The 23,538-nt window shown below is 38.3% G+C and overlaps 1 protein-coding gene and 1 long non-coding RNA gene across 3 annotated transcripts; one reads left to right on the top strand and one right to left on the bottom strand.

Annotated features, from left to right (window-relative positions):
• Positions 1-1,457: 1,457 nt before the first annotated feature.
• On the bottom strand, positions 1,458-12,355 carry DNAH14 (dynein axonemal heavy chain 14). Of its 2 annotated transcripts, none has more exons than XM_062605762.1 (7): positions 11,530-11,637; positions 11,158-11,262; positions 9,376-9,488; positions 5,901-6,019; positions 4,200-4,340; positions 2,919-3,052; positions 1,458-1,665 (listed from the first exon to the last, which is right to left on the bottom strand). In XM_062605762.1, exons 2-7 carry the CDS (start codon positions 11,221-11,223, stop codon positions 1,555-1,557), a joined length of 684 nt encoding a protein of 227 aa, XP_062461746.1. In that variant the 5' UTR covers positions 11,224-11,262; positions 11,530-11,637; the 3' UTR covers positions 1,458-1,554. The 2 variants fall into 2 exon arrangements, with proteins under 2 accessions (XP_062461746.1, XP_062461745.1); XM_062605761.1 differs by lacking the exon at positions 11,530-11,637 and adding an exon at positions 12,204-12,355 and having other exon boundaries at positions 1,468-1,665.
• Positions 12,356-12,651: 296 nt separating this feature from the next.
• On the top strand, positions 12,652-15,797 carry LOC134157154 (uncharacterized). Its single transcript, XR_009962210.1, has 2 exons — positions 12,652-13,304; positions 15,540-15,797. It is a non-coding gene; the product is annotated as an uncharacterized LOC134157154 (long non-coding RNA).
• The last annotated feature ends 7,741 nt before the right edge of the window (positions 15,798-23,538 follow it).

Raw genomic sequence — 23,538 nt, 5'->3', positions numbered from 1 at the left:
ATATAAATGTGAATTGTAAATTAGCTTCAAATTATAGACTGGAGTCTGGCAAGAACACAGTAAATTGGCAACGCAGGGATGTACTTACATAGAAATCTTCATTATCTTTCATAGGAGTACGAAAGATAGAAGACTGGCTACTAAGCACCAATAATTGTTTTGAATTAATCATTCTGTGGGTTAGCCAAAGCAAGTAGCAGCTCTTTTACTACCAATGATTTGGAACAAGTCACTTTGTATTTAAATCCTGGCTGTACTTCAAATTTCTGTACTGCAGCAAGTAGTACAGTGCCTTTTCTGAAGGCAAAGAAACGAGGCCGTAGGTTTTTTCCCCCAGTCAGGTTCCCAACACTTGTTCTTTTTTTCCAATTTGGTTTTATAAAAGGTTAGTACATCCACTGGTAGAAAACACATTTTCCCCATTTTAACAATAGGAATTGCATGAGTTTCTAAGGTATGTGTATAATTTTCTGACATTTAAATTAAGTATCTCATACATACAACAAAAAGTTTCACTCTAGCATCCAGCAACAATCCAATTATGTAAATGATGCAATTATCACTTCTTCCATGCAAGTTTAGTGTCATACTGGCTCTAAAATTTACTGATGCTAAAGAGAAAAAGGGCTTCAAAGTTGAGTTGTCTTCAAAGACATTTAAGAACTGATGAAACATCCTGCAATGTGATGCTCATATTCTTAAAAGGTATTATTTTTAGCACACTTCTTTTAGGAATATCGGTACTCTGCGTTCCTGGTGAGATGGATTAGCTCTCTAATCTGACTGACAATTAACCTGGCAAGCAGACAAATACACATACAAAGTATTTTCTTTCATTTTCACCTAAATTAGCCAGACAATCCAACAGACTGGCCATGAAACCACCAGTGCCAGTGCAATGGAGAGGGTGGCTTAGAGCCAGTCTCTTAGCTGCTTTACACAGGCTTAAACCAGCTGTGAGACCTCATTCTGAGATACAGAATAAACTCTGGTCTTTTCTGGTTTTTTAAAAAAGAAAATACTGCCAAGACTAAGCAAAGACTAATCAGTAAGTCACTAGGGGCTCATCTTTTACAATGCAAAGAGTGAAGGAAGAAAAAGCAAAGGTCAGTCATAAACACTACCAATTCCCATGAACAGAGCAGAGGGTATGTCTCAGCCCTTGTCTGAGATCAGGACATGCAGGATGTGCGTGTGTTCCCTGTACATTACTGTGCTCAGAAATGAAGGTAGGTAATGAGTGCTAAGTTTGAAGTTACCCATCTTCTGATACCGCTAGTCTTGAACTACAGCGTGGTTCAAGATCCAAACACACGCCTGAGCAAAAGGATGAGCTATATTCAGCTCAAAGCCAGCAGAGGACTTGTCTTTAGAAGGGACCAGTAAGCAAAGAAAGCCACATAATTGCAATGGGAATGCAAGATGATAACAGAAAGCAAAATATTCTTCCTGTGGAAATCTCTAGCCTCATATTGTTCTGTGTGCTGTACAACATTACCTTAGACACATACAAAGCTGAAACAGTCCAATATATTTTGCTATGCATAGCTGTATTCACAGAGACAACCTGTAAATCGTACGGGTTGTAGGGAGCTTTAAAGTTGTTCCTGTTTCATTGAAGACAATATATATATATTTCCCACTATCTTCTAGCACTAGAGGTGTCTGTCAAAAGAGGAAATTATTTATATGTAGATATACAATTTGTTTTTCAGGATTACAAGTCATATATCTCTAGATTTGATCATGAAAACATAAATACAGTATTCAAACATCCGCATAACAAGTTTAGTAATAATTGACCTGCAAGTTATTCTCTTATCATCACATTTTTAAATTCTGTTATTTCCACTCTAAATAATATTTCATTTCTACCAGCAGCTACTTCAATATTACTATTTCTTGTTGAGAAAAGTCTCCCATGACCTTGTTAGTATTCTAAATTTCGTATCCAAACTTGAAACTTTTCAATAATTCAATTTCATCACCTATAAAAACTGTTAAGCATTGTTAAGCTTAAAAAACACCACAAAGCCTTTAAGTAGCAAACACCCAACAGTTAAAGACTAGAGACATCAGTGGTATCTAGGCGTTTTGAAAATACATCATTTTAATTGGAAGAAATTGTAGACTTGTGGACAACTATAATGCTTCCTAAATATTTTGCAGTCATATCTGAAATGGGAAGTCCCAAGGGATAAACACAAATTTTATTTTCATTTTGTGTCCAAAATATTTCACAACATTGTGCACATTGAAATAAACCTGGTGGTTTTTTTTCTGTATTGTTTATTATTTTTTGTTCATGAAAAAGCGTGCATTTAACTTAATCATTAATTATAATGTTTACTTATAATTAAACCAGATACGTGTGTGTCTGTCATTGAATGAACCAAACTAGTAAGAGAACACAGGCAAGCTCCCATGCGGCTACACCAAGAACAGCTTGCCCAGTATCACTCAACAAATACTGCCCTCCTGATTGGCATGTCTGATCTGGACAGACATGACCACTAGTCCGCTTAGTGTTAGAACAGCTTAATTATTGGGAGCATTGGCTAAGTGCTACGTTTAAGTGATTGCTATGCAACCAGAGATGGAATAAGTAGTTCCAGGTACCACTATTCTCCTTTCAGTATTATTCTAGGTACCATTTCTTCCCAGAACCCTGCTATGGTTCTGACCATTGAAAAGCATAATGTGGTTTCCACTTCCTATATATAAAAATTACAATTCAACTCTGCTAATAAGAATTAATTCTAATAGTTTATTCTTTTTAAACATTTTGTTGATTCTAAGAACAGATCTGTCCATTTTAAGCAGCAAAAACTTGCAGGAAATAAGTATTTTAGATTCATAACCAACATCATTTCTGTGTAATTAATTGCACAGGATGTGAGAAGAAAGGTAAAAATCACCTTAAGTGTGAACTTCTGAAATCTGGCCACATCAGCCTCTCCAGGTAACAATTCAGATGACTGCACATTTGTTTGCCAGCCAAGTTTGCTTCGAAGCCTCAAGATATGTGTTGTAGCATCATCATCAATTGCTTCTGAAGAAAAAAGAAAAGGTTGTGGGGTTCCCTCCCTTAAACACAAAATCTTTGGATTCATCGCACGAGCAAGCCAACCAGCCAGCCATTCATTCCTTAGTTTCATTCCATAAGCCTTAACAAGTGTGGGGGATTGTTCTAATGTTATTTAGACTGAGTTGGAAGACACTGAAAATGTGCCCTAGAAGGTCTTACTCCAAATTTCCCTGCAGCTGAAGAGCAGTGGTTCAAATGTCTGCAAAGCAATTTTTATTTCCTGAGATTTAACACTGATCTTTGGTGTAATTTACACAGCAGAATTCAAAGTACTCGGCAGAAAACATGATTTACAGGCCAAAGACTTTTTCAAATGCTTAAAAGACTGAAAGAAAAGGCTTCTGAAGTCAGAGCAAAATCTCAGCTAAACAAAAAGAATGTTGACAACAAAAGAATAACTATTTTTCTTCTTAATATTGAAAAGAAAGTTCTTTTTACATGCAAACATGCCTCCCTTTTAGAGATCAGACCAATCAGGTCCAGGATAGAGGAACAACTCCCCAGCTGAACAAAACTACTATAAGCATTATGGAAAACAATTTGAGAAGTCCTGGAAAGCACTAAAAATATTTTTTCCCCCATGTTTTTTAACCCCTATTACAATGTGCATAGAAAACACTGTAGACAAGCCAAAAACAAAATCCAGTTGTGGTATCACTTCCTCAGGCTTTAATGGAGAAATAATGGCCAAAATCTCTTTTCCTCCACCCTACTCCTGGAAGGCAAGTGGGAAACATAACTACTCCTTGCAAATCCCCTGATTAAAAGAAAACTTACTGTAGCTAACTATGAAATATAAAAAAATAAAATAAAAAATTCAAATGCTAGCTGAAATTCTGCTCTGAGATCAGGTATTAAAAAAGACCCCAAACATCAAAAAGTAAATACAGAGGGTAAAGTTATTAGCCTTTGAAATAGAGTTTAAAATTACAGTACTCTCTCATTTACAGCTTTTCCTTACAGGTGTACACTTACTCTGAACACAGGAAAGAGATGAGTAGCTAGTTGAATATATTCTCCATTAAATGAATGTAAATCTGAAGTTAAGACACTGGCTGTACAAGCATAACTGATAGCACAGTCTTCCCCCATGCTGCTGCAAGTTACATACCTGTTCTATCATAAGAACAAACTTTGGTTCTGAAGGGCTTTTTAGAAGGTCTTTCAACTTCTGGTTGCTCACGAGCCTTTTTATGGCAACTTGGTTCCAATACTGCTGTTTGCATTTCAGTCTTTCTAACATTATCTGTAACTGACACATCAAAAAGGAAAATACGAGTCGTTTAAAGCAGATCATTATGCACAATTACTTTCTAATTTGTTAATCTTCCTACAAATTTAAATTTCTGCAGTGTCTACTTCCCCAGATGCATTCTGATGGGCTTAATGAAGCTGTTTCTTTTTGTTGACAGTATATTAAAACTTGTATTCAAGATCATCATTCAATATGGTTGAATGGGAAATGTAGCACTTGTTTCCTATGGGGTATGGAGGATAACATTCACTTTGCCTTTTGCTTGGCCATGTTTATGACTAGAAAACCTTTTCATCTATTCTGAAAGACAGAAAGCCTGCACCCCATGAAATGCACTGCTCGGCAATACCCAAATCATTGGCGCTTTACCAACACTGTTCTAGCAGTTTACACATGCAAAGCGCAGCACCATACAGACTGCTTCAAAGAAAGTTAACCCCATCCCAGCCAGAGCCACCCTACAATTCAATGCTTTGTTTTACAAGGCAGTTTCTCAATTTCCTTTTTCAATGTGCTGAAGACATATAGGACACAACTGATTCAAAAATGTTTTTTGCAAGTTTCATTCAAAGCCTAATCCAGAATTTACTGACAGTAAATGAGCTTCAGCTTGCAGATCTGCTTAAACTTTGACCCATTGCCATCAGTTTGAAACTTACAATGACTTTCAAAGAGCAAGAATTGCTATCACAAGAGCTGCTAAGTCTTTGTGAGTAGTTTCCTTTCGTCAAACATACAACCATGAATTATGCTTTTGTACTTCAGAGAGATGATCTCACTTCACTCTTCAGAAAATCCCAAATTGGTTGGAGGACAATAGAAAAGACAATTGCACATTTAGTTTTAATTATAGCATACTGGAAAAGGCACTTTTGAGACCCATTGCAGAGCCTTCTCACTTAAAGAAACTTTCAGCAGGTAAATCCACACATGAAGGAAGCATGGATAACTGACTTTTTAAAATAAGAATAAACACTTTTATGCACTTTACAGTTGGTATGCTGAGTTATAGTTTGTTTTACATCTCCACTATTCCATTTTTTCCCTTTTGGTTTTTGAAAGATCTGTAGTTTTGCAAGAGTCTTTTCTATATTCATCTCCTACAATTAAAGTGTGGTTTGCATCCCCTTAAATGCCCAGAGGAAGAAGATCATTCCCTTCCAAAGGCTTTAGAGAGAAGGACAGAGTGTATGTTCGTATTACATCTGCCCATTGCAGTATTACATCTCACCAAATATTAGAAGCCTAGTAAATCTGTTATTTTCAGCAGAAAAAAAAAAGAAAATTAACTATCAGATGACACCTGAAGTAAAAACCTGGAATACCAGTGACTTACAGTATTCTTTGTTAGAAATGCACTGGGGGACACTGTCCATTTACAACTGTTTCGAAAAGAACAGTTACAACGATGAGGAAAGAAAGTAATCTCTTTTATTACCCCTCTTTCTGTCATTTTGGGTTTTTTAACATGCACATAAGACAAAGGTGGTGTGCCAAAACCATGCTGAGCTCCTTTGCAAGCAGAAGTTGTGGGAAGTGTCATTTTCAAATGCTCACTCTTTGACATTAAGGATGTTGGTTTTGTTGTGCTGCTTTTTAACTTTGTCTCATGCTCTGAAATGCTAGTAGGCTGACAAACAGATTGTTCTCTTCCCTCCTTATGTATTCTTGTGAGTCTAAAACTGAACAATATAGTCTTTTAGGAAGGAAAAAAAATAAGAGAAGATTCAGTTCTACAGGCAAAATAGAACAATCAACTAAAATAAGACTTGTAAAATGGTTTGCATTTATGATGAGGATACAGCTGTCCTAGGACACAGAAGAAGAGCTTTGTTCACTATGAATAAGATAACAGTGAGGGTGGGGAAAGAACCCAAACTAAAATTACAGCCCTACCTCTTGTGTTATCGGCATCAGAAGCAGGATTGCATAGCTCCTGACCATATTATTTTGATTAGCCGAAAAGAGCTCGAAGATTAAGCTAAATTTAGGCCCAGGAAACACAACTAAGAAAATGCTACTTAAAAAAAGAAATCAATGCTATAATTTGTTCTCATTCTTAGTAATTCGAACAGCACGGTATCTGCTATGATATAATAAGCAGTATTTTGTTAATTAAATGCTTTCCTAGAGAAAGCATACAAAGAAGAACCTCGTAGCACAGGATTTGCATTATCTTGAGGGTTCTTCAAGTTCGTTCTTGGAGTTGTAAACCAATCTGAAAATCTCTTAAGTTAAATACACATGAAAATGTAATTCAAGGTTAAGCTAGAGAGCTCTGAAAAGTGTATGCACTACATTAGCTTGCCTGTGTGAAAACATAAGAAAAACAACCAGCAGCAGTTGAAATGCAAAGAAAAGAAGAACACAGAAAAGTTAGCGACACCAGCTTCTTGTACAGCTTGCAGGTGACAGCCTCTGCCTGCACTAAAAGCACACACAGTTTAGAGACATTTTTAATCTCCAAAGTTCAAAAAAAGTTCCCATCTCAGTACAAAATGGAAAATAAATAAAACCCATCAAGGAAGTAGTGATTTCACGCACAGTTTGCTCTCATTTACCCAATTACATCTTTAATAACAACCAAAAATAAACCACTGGAACAGTGGTGGGAAAACAAATCAAGATATTTATACTTCAGCCATTGGCCCAACTCTGTTGTGAATACGCTGTAAAAAATTCAGGCTATATAATTCAGACTGAAAAGGCTAATTCATAATCCATCTTACATCGGAGTGGCAATGGCATCAAAGAAGAATCATTTCGAAGCAGCTGAAACTGTCTAAAACTCACATGCGTGAACTTTCTGCTTTAGCAACAGCCTACACAGACTAAATATGCACAAAAGAATGAAATATCAATGCAAAAGTCTTGAAGTTTCTCTTCCAGGACAGAATTCCAACATACAAACTACTAAAAGGAAGGAGTGAGTGCTATTTGCACAAGAAAACAAAAAATCATCTCAAAAGTTCTCTGTTCCATAACTTCTTTCTCCTCCAGCTAGGACACTGTTGCACTGCACTGCTCTGCCGTCATCTTTCTTAGGTCAATAGATCAGTATAAACTTCCCCTGTAATGGCCCTCATTCGCTATGAATTACATTTTCCATGTGATAACATGCAATCAAATATGAGCATTTATTCCAAAAGATAAAAAAGCACAAACCCTGGCTGGAAAGAAGAATTATGGTGGTTAGCAACTATCTTGTACTTGAGTCTATGAATGGAGACTCTATCTTCTTTCATTCAAAGATATAGGGGCATCCTTTATTTTGGGGGCTGGGAGCTAACTGAAGGCTCCTTAAAGAACTTCAGAAAAATCTGAAAAAAGGAGTGGAGAACTGGACTGTGCTCAACTGGATGGCACAGCCTGTGCACACAGGTCTGTCCTAAGCAGAGTTGTGCCTTCAGGAAACAGCAGTGAGAGCAAAAAAGCAAAACCTCAGCAAATGAAACCCTGAATAAGATTCCTCTCAACTGATGAATGATACAGTGCTGGCAAAGTCAAATACTGTCCATGAAGGATGAGACAGAAATCTGTTTGTTAGCAGTCCCTGATATATACTAGCAGCAGCACTTAACATGCTTTTCTGAAGAAAAAGCAAAAACTTTTAGTAGACAAAATACACAAATACAAAATAACTCGTACTGTGAGCACTGAAACTAATGAAGACTGGCAGCTTCCTAATCCATGCTTTAATACTTCCCTAATCACTCCCCAGAAATAATTCCATCTTCAATTTCTCTCACATCACCTACTAATTAAACCAGACAATCAGCAGCATGTATGGTGGCTGATGATGCAACCAGAATGCAGATCCTTACTGGTCAGATACTTCCCGATGTGTGAGATGGAGACCACTGAGCCTAGCTCAGGACTGATGAAAATTGAGGTCCTATCATACAAAACCTGATCTTTCACAAACTGAGTTGTTCACATCCTCCAGAGGTCTACAGGTCTCATATGAGTTCAGATGCAAGAGATCAATTAGTTCAAGATCCATTGAGAAGGAACTGGCAAACAAATTTCATTAGCAGCACCCCCCAGCCCCCAAACAAAAACCCAACAGAACCCCAGAATTATTTAGGATAAAATTCCCTAAGTGTGGTTTTAATCCAATCTACAAAAGTCAGGGAGGTTTGCCTCTAAGAAGGCATGCATGCCTCTTCAGCCTCAGAAAAAATATATCCTTCCTCATCACCTGTGTAAAAGGGAAAGGAAACCAAAAGATGAACTGCCAGAAGAGGGGATTATGAACTTCTAGAGCCTCCTGACACAGGAATCTGTGGAAGATGACAGCATGAGGAGGTGCAAAAACGAAGAAGAAAAGTTCGGGGTCAACAGGTTCATAAATAGATACACAGCAGCACTACAGCCCCAAACATTCATAATCAAATACCTATGGATGTAAGGGGAATACAAGGGAAATGGACCACAGAAGGTAGCCACGCAGGCTTGTGTGGTCTCCCTAAATAGCCTCTACTCCTGCTAATATTAGAGACAGGATCCTGGACTTCACTGATCCCACTACAGTAATTTTCTATTTTTCTGAATCTTCAATTCTTGGCCACTAACATCATCCGTTCACCTTATCATGCCACTTCAAAGGGGTTTTGATACAGCATCCGAGAGCAACGTGAACACACCTTTAGTTTCACTTCCAGACAGTAAACATTAAACAAATCAACTCAGCCATCATATTCTATCATTAAATTTGAAAACTAGAGTTGTCTTCATGTATACATGTGACAGCAACACAGTACATAGGAATACATTTGCACGGGTTCATATAGTCTGTCATTCCCTCTTGACTAGACTGTATTGTGTTTGCAATGACTTCTCCAGATTTTCAGTGACATAAACGAGATCAGACTCTATTGCAATGACCAAAAATTGTAAGCTTTATCCTGAGCATCAGTCCAAGCTTCACAGGGAAGCAGTCAATTAATTCAGTAGAAGACACCCACTGCTGTTTCAAATTTCAAATAGCAGAGAACAGGAAGTTATCATAAAGAACTAGAATTTCACATACACATTTCCAAAACAAATGCCTTCCTCTCTTATCCTTGCTTTGTGTTTTCTTTCTCTGCTTGCTCTGTAAACTGCTGTGCGAAGAATAGGGTATTTCTCCTCTGCTGAGGATGACTGGGAACAAAGGGCAGAGAAATAAATTAATTTCAATAACTACTGAGTGACTGGTCATATAGTAAATCTAGAAAAAAAAAAATCAAAGAAGGCATATATATATATATAACAGCCATGGAAAACATTTTCAAACCAATTGATGGCTTAGCTCAGCTTTCATTACAGAGTTTTTCTGAGTTAAGATATCCAGCATTTTGTGTATGAAAATTTGCTTATAAAAAGAATCTTGAGAAATTACTTAATAACGGTGATCAGAGCACTAAAATGAAAGTCTAGTATCTCATAAGGAGTATGAAATTGCTTTCTTCTGTTTCTATCAAATAGGTAAAAACCTTCAGAAAAAGAAATTTCAAATTTAAAACAACAAATTGTTTTCCAGGACACTTGAGTCAAACACTACATGAAAATAATTCTGTTAATCATGTAAATTAGATTCATTTACATGGATTTATAGAGGGAGTAAGGCATTCAAGTATATAAAATTGATTTTGGTTATTCAAATTAGCAACATAAACCAGAATTTTCCTATTGTATGTGAAAGATAAGAATAAAGAGTTTATACTGAATAAGCTAAGATGATGTAAAACAGAATATAGTGTCTCTATCTCATATTTGAGAGCTACAGTTTACTGTTATGAGAAGATAAGTTAAATGATGAAGGCTAACTCATACTGTGCATATTTGCTAAAAGCAAGAACGTAATGCAAGGCTCTACATTGTACTCTGCTTTGGAAAGACAGAGGTTGGTTGGTTATAACAAATTAAGGAGATTTCACCAACAATTGCAGGACTCTAGCTGGGTTTTAAGCAAAACTGTTTTTCTTTCAAATTCCCACATTTTAATAGCTACTCAGGAAAATTTCCTCCAGGTAAATGCCTCGCAATAAGTAGCAGCCTCTGAAGTTTTCCTTATGAGGTTCCTAGGAGGAAGCCTTTCACTCCCATGATGACACAGGCACCAAATATGTAATTAACACGTGTTCATGTAATATTGTCCAAGACAGAAGCCAGATTTTAAAAAGAAATTGTAAAAAAACCAAAATACTGTATGTAAAAATATTTTAAATCTTGGGATTACGTTAACATCACTCCTTTGAGTCTGACAAAACATCCCAATATCCCCAAAGCCACACTGGCAAACAGAATTAGCTGTGCAAAAATTATGCTGTTCCAAATGCCCGGAGAGTCTCTACAAGCCCCTGTGTTCAACTACAAGTCTGTTTATAGTTTGGGTTTGGACCACTCTGAAGACATCCCTAAGAGCTCAGCAACATGACACTTTCAACAGTCACAGCTGCCCAGGCCCAGAGCTCAGTCCAGAAGCTCAAATGCAACAGTGCTGGCTTTGATTTATGAGTGCAGGGTTAGCAGCAACTGACAAGAGCCTTTAAAGATCTCATTTTGGGCTGTTGGGCATCCAGATTTAGAAAGGATTCAGGAACGTACATGCTTTTGTATTTCACTGTAGCTTAAGACAATATATAATTGTAACAATAAACTCTAAGTCAGACTTCTAGTATAACTATAGCTAGGAGGATATTAACTGCAATTCAAAATAGATATTCAAATACTAACGCACAGTCTAGTTTAAGATCATGCACATTCTCACCTGTTTAATGTTGTTTTCACTGCTGTCAGCTGGCTCACACACAATATCCCTGCCTTTTACCATAAGCAGTGCCTCTGCCCTATCTGGTTCAAACCGGAGACGAGATACTAATTTTTCTTTCAGCATTTTGTTTTGCTCATCCAGCTGGTGTAGGTGCTCTTCATCCTAAGAGTAAGAAAATAACTAGTGAATTAAATCTGCAGAGGTGACTGGTTCCCCACTGTGCCTTCAGAGCGAACTTCGTACTTTAGAACAGCTGCATGCCTTACTACGAATCAGGTGGTGGTTGGATATTTGCTTCTGCAGTGTAGGAACTTAAAGTTTACATGGTTGACAAATGGAAAACAGTTAATTGTACATTAACTGGCAAATTAAACTATTTGATTTGAAAAGGTGATTCTGCCCTTTTGCTTTGCTCTGGTGAGACCCCACCTGCAGCTCTGGAGTCCTGTGTCCAGCTCTGGAGCCTTCAGTGCAGGAAAGACATGGACCTGTTGGAGAAGGTCCAGAGAAGGGCCACGAAAACAATCACAGAGGGGTATAACACCTCTCCTATGAAAAAAGGCTGAGAGCATTGGGGTTGTTCAGCCTGGAGAAGACTGGGAAAACCTTATTGCAGCCTTTCAGTTCTTAAAAGGGGCCTATAACAAAGATGGGTAGAGACTTTTTAGCAGAGCTTGTTGCAATAGGACAAGGGGTGATGGTTTTAAACTAAAGGAGGGGAGATTCAGGCTGGATGCGAGGAAGAAATATTTTACAATGAGGGTGGTAGAACACTGGCACAGGTTGCCCAGAGCGGTGGTGGATGCACCATCCCTGAAGACATTCAAGGCCAGGCTGGATGTGGTTCTGAGCAACCTGATCTAGTTGAAGATCTCTGCTCATTGTAGGGTTGGTTGGACTGGATGACCTTTGAAGGCCTCTTCCAACCCAAACTATTTTGTGATTCTATATGTATCAAATCTACAATAGTAATACATAGGCAAAACATTTTTTGATACAGAAGCAGCTATACTAGCAATAGGCATGCAGAATTAAATAGTACCTCTAACAGTTAAGCTCTGGAAGTTAACATAAACTAAGCCACGGCTAAAGAGAAGACTTACTTTTCCACTACAGGCAATAGCTTTAATACTTCTCCACTTAGGCACAGATCATGCAATCATCATTCTTTTGGCACTGAAAAGGCAGTGAGAGCCCCCTGGCTCTGTGGACGCTGACTTGGCTGTTACCTGCAACTGAGAGCTGGTGGGTGGGACAAGGCAGGGCACTGGGGGTTAACAGCTCTCCCGAGCCAGGCTGTGCTGCCTGGCCTTTGTAGCATCAGCCTTGGTGCACAACACACCAACCTCTGAGCGGAGGGTCACAGCAGTGAAACCCAGCGACTGGGAGGTGAAGTAAGGGTAATTTTTGGTGAAAGCAATTCAGGTTTTGGTGAAAACTGCTACTTAGCAATGCTGAGTGAAGCCAAGAGTAACTTCTCTCGACAATTTCTGTACTATGGCTCTGTGCATCACGGAGAGACACTCAAAGCTGTAGGAATTTCAGAGAGACATTAATAACGCAAGCAGTCAGGTGAAACAATCAGATGTTACTAGCCCTTCAAAGTCACAATGCACTAAAGTGGACTTCTTAAAGATAAAACTACTTAGTACTTCAGTGTCTTGAAAATGGTCTGTTTGTAAGTTTTCTTGAGTCCCCAATGCATAAAGCTTACATCCTTTCCCCAGTTTCTCATTAATCATAACCTTATTTCATAATTAAAAGCTCAAAGTGTACTTTAAGAAATGTATGGATATTTTATCTGAACTGCCTGACTGCCAGATATATGAAAAGGAAAACTCTGTTCAGGGCTAACTCATCCGTGCTCGATTTGACCATGTGGCTTTCCCTGAAGATGTAAATGGTGACTAATCCTTTTATTTATCTGAAATGCTTACACTTAAAACATGATTTTTTCAAACACATTAATATGAATGAATCTGGCTTGGTGAATCAGTAATAAATGTCATACTAAGGAAATTGAATCTCAAGAGATACAATGAATAATTAAGTACTTGCAGGAAACTCATCTGTTTTTCCATTTATGCACAGGCGATTTACATGCAAAGCTCCTACTGAAGCTACTTGTAAGTTAACATTGACCAGCTACAACAATACAGAAAATTAGAGTGCTGAAGAAAGTAGCATTTTCCAGCTGCTAAAACGTATGGCTTCATTTTATCTGCAGATTTTCCTGTTTATAAATACTTGGGGTTTATGAAACATTTAGAAAGGATGAGAACTGAGACTTCCAATATGTTCCTATTATTCTAGGCCAGGTTTAGCTGAAAACTGTTCATTTTTAATCCAAGAACAAACGATTCTTTTCTAAGTTCTATTATGAATCTGGATGCAATTATTTTGAGAAGCAGTTTTGGTTATGTTTGCTGACTTGAATAACTGCATGAACGTGGTCAATACTTGTAACCGGAAACATTCTACGTGGCTGTCAAATTAACTTCCAGTATTTTACCTTTTTTTTGTTATATATGACAGATATATGTAGGGTCAGGCCTCTGTGTGTGAATAAATCACATTACTGCAAAAGTGATTGAAGGATAACATGCTCCTAACCAAATAAAGCAAACAAAATTAAAAAGAACACATGCAGAAAAATGTACAGCATGCTAAAGCAAGCACTGTATTTCATTAGGGGATATGAAGTAAGGTCTCTAAAGTAATTTTGACCCTAAAACATCACAAAACTAATCTAAGGGCATTCAGGAATGATAGGGGAATCTTAGGAGGAACCACTTTTTTTCCATATGATTCATAAGCATGAATCATAATGAAACATATTTAAATAAAAATCTTTAAATCTGTAAATAGTGCACTCAGTGTTCATAACCAAAAATAACCAGAACAAGCTAAACCAGCAAAGCAGCGAGATCCACCTGAATCCTACAGCTTTTCACCAAATTCTTTGTATTGTAGTCATGTGAAGGAATATTTGTAACACATGCTGTGCCAGGAATCCCAAGAATTACATGGATAAATATCGACGAACTCACAAGAAACCTATTTGTAGATACCAGCTAGCTAGTATTGCATACTATATAGGACAATTTTACTTACTGGTATAATATGAAGAAGCCAGAATCAAATGTATTTCTGCAGCACAACCTGTACCCTCTCCAAAAAAAAGCAGTATCTCACCTTCTTTAGGCTGGTAGAGTACCAAAGTACAGCTCAAAATAGCAAATACTATGCAAGTGTATGCCCAACTTCTGAGGCCAAAGCATTCTGACACCCATGCAGGATCCAGTAGAGAAGAAATTTCTTCGAATCTTCTTGAGTGGCTTTTGCAGAGGTATGGGCAATAAAAAGTATACACTGGTGGAAGCCAGTGTTCCCCTGCAGCCCCTGAGGCTCACCTGTGCAAGCCAGCTGAAATGCCTCTTGGGTCTCTCTTTGCTGCAGGACTGCTCCCATTTACCTTCAAAATATGCTGAATTTTCACATGCAAAACATAGTGCCAGTGGAGTGTCATGTTCTCTGGCTTTGGGTTTTATTTTTCAAGTAGTTCTTTTCCTATCACATGTGCAGCCTACAGCACGCTGAATTACTTTCACATTAACTACACTGACACTGATCAGACTCCGTCAATGTGACTGCTCTATGGATGTAACATAGATTGTTCCCAAACAGGTCCTGTTACACAGCAAAACCAAGTATTTCCACAGGACAAAAAAAAAAGCATATAGGTCATAGCCTGTTTGGATCTGTCAGATATTCAGGACAAGAGACTCTGTAAATGAAACTATTCTCTGAGCTCACTCTGAAAGAAAACAAACACAACAAACAAGAGCTCAATCCCCTTTGCATTGGAATTCACTATTTAATTCATGAGCTTTCTAACTCACAAATTCTCTGATTCATAACTTGTAACTTGAAACTCACACACCTTTGAGCAGAACAGTTACCTGCTGACGGTGAGAGTGCTCACCTTTCCTCCTCCATCACAGTGCAGGCATCTCCCGTATCATACTGGGAGGCCTGACAGCGTCAGCAGTACAGCTCCTCTTGGATCCACTTCCAAAACTTTCTGGACATGTATTTAGCCCTGCTGTTGAGAAAACACATCAGTTTCAAGAGAAGCACAAAGAGGCCAAGGAACAGAATTATATACTTAAACAATATAGTATAAAACAAAATTAACAACATGTTGTAGAGATACAGAAACTTGTGAACAACCCCCTAAACATACTGCATCAGAACTGACAAGACTGCAAATCAGACTGTTCCCTGATAAAAAGCCATTGCTGTCCTTATGAAACATTGGCGGTACTCTTCCGCACTCTTTTTTTCATATGAACTAAATACTTTTATTATTGCTTTATGAATGTTTTAGTCAAATTTCATGATGTCAGTATGAAATTCATGTGTGGTTTCTTTCTTAGTTTGCAGGTACCAAAGGCAGAGAAAGTGCCTTCAGAATTTGCCTTAATAGTCAACTCTACAATTAGCTCAGCTGGCAGACTCTTTCCTGCTGGGAGCTGGAAGGAGCCTAAGCATTATAGAGAGGTCAGAAACAAATACCTTTTAATATGGCAACTCTTATTAAAAACAAAAAAAGGCATAAGAAAGAAAAATAAAAAAGCAATGAAGCAATGTAGGCTGGACCCCTATGATTTTCAAATAAATATAATTTATTTTTACATATTTAAACTTTCCACTTTATGAGAACTGAGCTGTTCATGACCTTGCCTTCTGCAGGATTTATTTTCATGGAATCATAGAATGGTTTGGGTTGGAAGAGACCTTAAAGCTCATCCAGTTCCAAGCCCTTTCCACGGGCAGGGACACCATCCACTAGACCAGGTTGCTCCAAGCCCTGTCCACCCTGAGAGGGATGAGCCAGCCACAGCTTCTCTGGGCAACCTGTGCCAGCACCTCATCAACCTAACAAGGAAGAATTTTATCCTAATAACCAATCTAATTCTACCAGCTTTCAGTCTTGTGAGTTACGAATTTTGTCATCAGTATTTCATTTCAGATGTAACAACAAATGTTCATGTGTTTCAGCTCTGCAGACTTAACAGATACTGAATTTCTAGCAGGGCTAGTCTAGAACCTAGTAAGGGAAGTCAAAGACGCCCCTTCAAACAGTATTAATAAAGAAGAAAGATTAATTTTTATCTTCTTTGCAAGCATGGCTTTCACAGTAACGTGCTAGACAAGCTACTGATGATGATCTCCACTAAAGTGTTTTATGTTCTAGTCTTCAAGAAAGCCAGAAGGGAGCAGCACATACTGGCAACAAATACGCAGTCAGGAGCCTGGTCCAACTCTTGTTATTTGTTTTTATTAATTTATTTTTTAAGAAAATTATTGTGTTCCATGTAACACTCTGATATTCATCACAGAATATTTGCCAACAGGCTAGAAAACTGTTGTTGGCCCACAGTTTACAATGGTTTCCATTATTCCCTATTATTGAAAAATGTTAGAAGCAGGAAATTCAACTAACTAGCCTGACAGTAGACAGCTTTCATTCCATGCAATTCCAAGAGGTTCTGAAAGAAGAAACCTAAGAAACCTACAATTAGAAAAAAAAGTGTAATAAGTTGTTAACCACAGATTTTATTTTGAGGAGTCAGTATTGCCATTCTCCTACAGACGGTTGTGTAGCCATTTGCCTTTATGTCTCAGCAATGGCAGTCAGTCAGTAACTGTCAGGAGATGCACTTTGCCATCTGTCATTACAGGTTATTCATAAACTTGATGGAATGCTGAGGAAGATTCTGAGCAATCAGAGGAATCAATCTTTGGTGCCTTACATAGAAATATTGAAGAATAATTAAAACTGTCAGCCATTAGTGCATAAATACAAACATGCACACAAGTTTTTCTCATTTCCATTACATGACTGCTGGAAAAATACTGAGCTGACAAAAAGATACATACCCCTGATGGATTACTCATGCCAATCAATGCTTTCATTTCTCTGGGATGGAAGATTCAAGCTGAAACAGTATCATGAATAATTCTTGTATTTGTAAACTGTATATTTGCAACACAGTAAAACTGCTGCTCTTGTAGATCATTCATAGGAGAAGGGAAGGATCTAAGGGAACATGGAATTATTGTATATTAGTAATGCTAATGCAGGATCACAGTAACTGCAATAACTTGCTTATAGAAGGATCTTTTCTATCGTGCATCTAGTAAAAATAAAAGTGAAGAAGCTGCACACACAGTTCCAGTAAACTGATTAACTCTTATCAAAAGAAACTTTAGAAACTTCCAAATTTCTCAGGAAATAGCACATTAGTTTCCACAAGCCAGACATTAACATTTGTGAAATGAAGCTCCTCACTTTGTAAGCGTGTTCTTAAAAAAGGAAAACAAATCCTAAGTACCATGTTGTATTTTCATTAACTGTAATCAATCAGGACATCACCTTATTCAGTCGGCAGAAGACCACCAGATCACGTTCTTTTGGGTGCAACTGCAACTTTGTCTGAAGGAGGGAAGCAGAGGCATATCAAGCACCAAAGTCTGCATTGCAGCAGCGTAGCCACCACGACTTGCACGCTTTGCCTACCTTCCTGCTGAAGCTGAGGAGCTGCATCCTTTGTGTACTCAAAACTGCAGCTGAGCTCATGCTAGATAGAGAGTGCCGAGTAAGAAACCTCTCTTGACACTACCCACAGTCCATCCTTAGACAGGATCACAACGAATAACAGAATGTTATTCAAATAACAGCTGAACATATATAACAATATTTACAGATAAACAGGACAAAAGATACAGAAAAAGTAATTTATTTTTTTTTTTTTCTTTTTACAGAAGCCCTGAGATGGCCCAGAACAAACAAGATTATCTTGCTTTTAGTTATCCATATATTTGCCTCAGCACTGGTCCCTCTCACCCCCATACTCAACTGTACCCCACATAGAGGAAAGCTCACCTTATGGTAACCAGAGGATACCAGGAACTGCTCTTCTCTCATGCTAGTAGATGATAAGCACATACACATTACCCCAGACAGAAATGCTCGTTCACACACAGACAGCACCAATGGCCACCTCCTGTTCCCCTCTCCAGCTGATCAGGATGAAGGTCCATTAGTGGAAAATACATACATACACCATGGCCCCAGCAGCTGGCCCTTAGATCCTCTCTGCTCCAGTTGCTTTATACAGAGACACAGACATGCAAATTGGTCTTAGTCAGCCCCAGACCCCATGGTCTCACTAGTAGCTGGCTTGTACCTCCTAGTTCCTCCAGCAGCCACTCTGTGACAAGGCTCTCCTCTTTTATCCCCTTGTCCTTTTGTTTTCTCATAGTGCTTCCTCCTCAAACCACCTCAATCTATCCCTTTCCCCATCTTTGGTTCCTCTTCTAAGCATCACACCTTAGATCTTTTACAATCCCTAAGTGTTCTTCCCCAACATCCTATGACATGTCCAGCACCTCCAGGCAGTAAACCCCTGAGTTACTGGCATTTCCCCCATATGCCATGGTGCTTCTATGCTTCTTTGAGCCGCGGAGAGGAGTCTTTAATCACATAACCTAACGCATTCTGTTTAAAGTCCCAAAACTTGATTGTGATTAACATATTGATCAAATTGTTAATAGACAGTTAATGATTTATAGGTGCTTCCTCTAGAAGATCCACTAAGTGTACACAGGGGTCACTGTCTGAGGTGCAGTTATTTCTCTGTAGAAATTTGACATATGTTCTCACTAACTACTAACGTATAGTTAAAGGAATTCACCATTTGAAATCATATTGAAGACAAGGAAGGGGGGGGTTTAACAGCAAGAAGTAATCCTTGAATTAGCCCGCCCATAAAGTTTTGAATAAAGTCACATTGTGAGAGAGTGATCAGGGACTCACTTTTGTCATCTCACAGGAACACTGAGTGTTTATTTAATTTCCCTTGGTCACGATGCTTCAGTTAAATCTTGTCTAGGTCATCTCTTTTCTAGTCTTGATAATTACTATGGACATTTCTGATACAAACTGCATCCTGCACTGATTCCATGCAATTTCAAGTTGTTATTCTAATTAAGGAGTCTCAGACTTACAATACATCAATGATGAAGTATCTAGGCAGCACATGTGTATATGATGCTCCAAAAAAAGCAGCTATAATTTTTTTCCTTGGTAGTTAGTTGTGCTTCTTAGGCAATTCAGAATACTGAATACTAGTGCAAAAGCACAGAAGTCATTGCTTTCTTGTCAAGTTTGCCCAGACAGAAAAATACATCCAAGTACTCGGGAGCATCATGTTCCCAATAGTCAGCAGGAGGGAAGCTTCATTAGGTGGAATTGCTTTGTTTCTCACCCACTGCCTGTCTCCACTGCATGGCTTCTCACACACATGATGCCAAACACAGTGGGAAGGGACCTTTACCTCTTAATACAGCTTGCTCTGATGTGCTACAAGTTATTCTCACACTCTGGAAACCAACCACGATGTACTGTGCTCTGTTTCTCAGGGTGCAGGGAAACCACTGCTGATGTGCTGCACAACTACCTGTTCCTGTGCACTGGTGGTTTGTCTGGAATTGTTATGCCAATGCTCTGGTCCCACACACTTTATTCAGATCCTATACCTGAAAAGTAAAAAGGAAATGTTCCAGTTAGCTTAAAGCTACTACAGGGCTAGCTTCAGGCAAACTTAGCCCTCATTTTGCCTCATTAGTGAAAGTCCTTACATTTTGATTAAGAGTACATGATTGGTGTAACTGCTATAGTTATTTTTCAGCTGTTGCTACCTTGAATTATTAACAACTGACAACCCAGCAGAATAATAACATTCATCTCCCTGCAATCATGCGAATATGTGAATCCTTTGCTCTTCCTACACTATATGTATCCTGCAATAAAAATTTCTCCAGTGGCTGAGGACTATCGCTTCAGTCTCCTATAACATAAACCAGAAAAAGAAATAATCTACATGAAACATGACGAAGTATAATGCTGAAAAAAAATTACTGGGCCTGACAAAACCATGTCTACACTAAGTCAAACAGAAAAGGATGAATGTCTTACTGGCATTACATATAGAAGAGTAAGTTTTCTAGACTTGATTAGAAGAAAATTTAGTGAAGCCACAGTGCTAATTCAATAAAAATACAGAAGACCTGATCCAGCTGAAAGTGAAGTTAAATAGAGATGTAAGAGAAGTTGTGCCCAATTTCGTCATTTAGTGTTATTATTCACTGAAAGCGATAGGTCTCCGATCCAAAATCTCATGCCTTTTAAATTCAGTGTTTTGAGAAATATACTTAAATCCCTCTAATTTTGTTCAACTTTTTAAGGGAGCTTTTTGTTCATAGAAAGGACAATATATTACTAGAACTATGCAACAAATCTTCAAAGAAGGTTGAAGTGGCACTATATCATACTTCTCTTTAAAACCAAATGCAGGATATAAAAAGGAAGACTAGGTGTGCAAATACCACATTCATTAAAATAATGCAGACTTTTGTATTAGCATCTAATAAAATTTGGTTTTAGTCAACTCAAATTGGTACCTCATAGAGCAGTAGCAGACGCGTGCAATGCTCTTCAGAGCCACTGCGTTGTGATGTATCAATGAATGCTAAGACAAAGGTCATTTTGCTTAAAGAGCCCTCCATAGTTGAGAACAGAATGTATCGCATAAAATACGCTAGACCACTGTGAAAGCATTATATTTCTCACAGACCATCATAAATTCCTATCAGCTCTCTTCCTATTAAACTACTTTTGATAGCAAACAGCATCAAATGCAGAGTAAGGAATTGCAGACCTGGACTCAATACTAGGAAATAGTTTTCACAACAGATAACCTATATGTGAAAGTAATTTTCAGTTAGTTCAGATTTCAGAATATATTTTTCTGGCAAAAAAAAAGTGAGTTTTATTAAGTCATATAAACTGAATAAATTGATCATTTGCAATTTGTTTTAGGGATGAAGACAAAAACAATTAGAAGAAAGAAACAATTCCAAGTTACTCTGGGGAAAGAAAAGATAACAGGCGAAAGTTACATGAATTCTTTCAAAGCAAAAGTGTTGGCTCTACACTACCACTAAGGACATAGCTTTTTAACCAAAGAGAAATCTGGGATGTTCAGGATTCTACTCAAGAAGCTAAGAAATGGTGGCATCAAATAACCACAGCTGCAGAGAAGCCCAAAACCCCCACACAGAGGTGGTCACTTCCACTGCTCACTCACTTCAATTCTCTAAGTAAAACTGAAGTTAATGGCAAAAAAAAAAGTGGGGGAGCTGTATAAAAAGCCTGCCCCAAAAAAGCCCTGTGCAGATTAGTGGCAGAGCAGAGCCTCATTCAGTTTTCTAGACTGTTCTTTTGCTCACAGTTTCCACTGAGTAGGGAAAGAACTTGTGAGATGCTTGCACACGCACATTTTCTGTACAGCCTCTGAGCTGTTAAGGCTGAACTCAGAAATGCAATCCCCCAAAGGCTGGAAATCCTGCGTGATAATTTTTACACTCCTGCAGGTATTCAAATGGAGCAGCACCCACATAATTACCTCCATAAATAGCTAATCAGATCAGTTATGCTTAGTAAAAACAAGTCAAAGTTTAAGTCACTGTGGAATATTCAGTCCCTTGCTTCAATGCATGAATGAGTTTGTTACCATAAAAATAACACATTTAACTACTAGCTGCTTTTCAGGGAAAAAAGTATGATGGAGCAGTTTAGGTTTAGAAGCTCAGATTAAAAGGTGAAAAAAAACCGAAGAACAATCTTTAAGGTCATGCAACATGGAATTTAAAAGCAGATTTAATTAAACAACAGATGCAGAATGATCAGATTTCAGTTGTGACAGCATAAGCTCCTACAGTGCTTATAATTCTCACTTAACTCTGTGTCATGAGACAAGTCTGATTAGAAATGGAAATCATCAAGCTGAAGTTCAGGATTGTACTCACCATGATTATTTCACTCCTGTGCTCTAATTGTAAGCTTCCCAGTCTCCACTCATTGTGTTTGCTTGGAATTCAGATGACCAGGAAGAAACATATATGGAAAGACAGAACAAATGTATTCAGCATTTTATATTTCCCTTCCTTCCCATCTGTTCTCCATTTTCCCACACTCTGTGTGGTTTGCAGGAGAAACCACAGATCCCCCAGAGGCTGTAAAACAAAACAATTAACTTTACTGCAAACTTCCTTAAAGCTGTGCCAGGAGGAACAAAAGTCTTGGCAAGTTCTTGCTCTTCTAAATGACTGCAGGTAAAGCGAGAAAAGGACAAAGGAAAGAAAGAAGGAAAGAAAACAGAGAAGGATGGCTGGCCTTTTATAGGGTCAGGTTCTCTTGGAATCCTCCCTCAGGTCAGACTCATTGCCGAGGGAGCCACAGAACTGATTCACGCTGTGTCTGTGCCGCTGTCTTGGGACATTTTGTTGGCCAGGGCAGTTGATCTCCACAGCCTCAAGCAGACAGCACAGGAAAGCATCCCCCACCTTTGCAGAGCAGGATCCCTTTTCTGCCCCCTGACATTCACCCAATGGACAACATGCTGCTCACTACCAACAGGCACTCAGCTCTCTCAGTTCCTTGTACCTTTTCAGTTGTTTTGAAGCACACACAAAAAGGGACCATCACATCCTTTGTGGATTTTTGCCTCCATCAATTACTTCAGCCTGATTTAGTCTGCTTCTCATGCCATCTTTAGTCTTTCCTCCTGAGTGCAGAGCATTGACTCTGAATTTATACCTTTATCACCAGGTCCTTCTAGTTAGTGAGACAGTACAAAGACCTATCAAATATTTATGAGTTGTGTTCAGATACTGTGGCAATACACAAGTACAGCAGCAGCGTTTGGAACCAGTAACTGCTGACCCTTGCCAGGCAACTCCAAACTCCACTTAGCAATTTAACAAGCCAAGAAATAAATCACAGTCTGTTGCACATGTTAGCTTGTGTATGGATTTTGCCAATCACACAAGTGTTCTATCCAGCCCCTTTTCATGCACTCTCTGTATATATCACATTTACAGAAACTGTACAGTTACATTTAGACATACAGTTAATAGAGATCATAAAATAAAAATCACATTTCCTATGTGGTATTTCCTAATTAAATACAAAAACACCTAAAAACCTCTTTTGTTAAATGCGTTTCCTTTGATTTGACTTAAACTATAATAAAGCTGTCAGTGTTCGTGCAGCACTTAAAAGGTTTCCTGATCCTTCCTCCTCCTGGAAGTCTCATCACTCAGTCTGGAATATGAAGCAGAGCTTCTGCATTAGTATTCACTGCATGCATGGCAACACTGACCTTGTGGCTCAAGTGGTTTTAATATTTTAGAGATATGAGGATTAAGCTCCATGGGAACATAGAACGTAATAGCAGCAGGGCAAGAAATGGTGAATAAAAAAAAAAAAACAAAAAAAAACCCCACATCCTGTGTGATAACACATCT

Source organism: Pezoporus occidentalis, unplaced genomic scaffold, assembly GCF_034315485.1.
Source record: "Pezoporus occidentalis ecotype Australia unplaced genomic scaffold, CSIRO_AGI_Poc_V1 ctg93, whole genome shotgun sequence".
NCBI lineage: Eukaryota > Metazoa > Chordata > Aves > Psittaciformes > Psittacidae > Pezoporus > Pezoporus occidentalis.
Note: the sequence above shows the minus strand (reverse complement) of the source record. Positions and strands in the feature narration are given on the sequence as shown.

Excerpts from the sequence above, each read along its gene's own strand:
- DNAH14 (XM_062605761.1), bottom strand. The coding sequence starts at position 11,223 with ATGCTGAAAGAAAAATTAGTATCTCGTCTCCGGTTTGAACCAGATAGG. Across the intron at positions 3,053-4,199 it reads TTGTTCTTATGATAGAACAG|AAGCAATTGATGATGATGCT; the intron begins GTATGTAACTTG and ends TTTTTTCTTCAG. Across the intron at positions 1,666-2,918 it reads TTCAGAAGTTCACACTTAAG|ACACCTCTAGTGCTAGAAGA; the intron begins GTGATTTTTACC and ends CTCTTTTGACAG.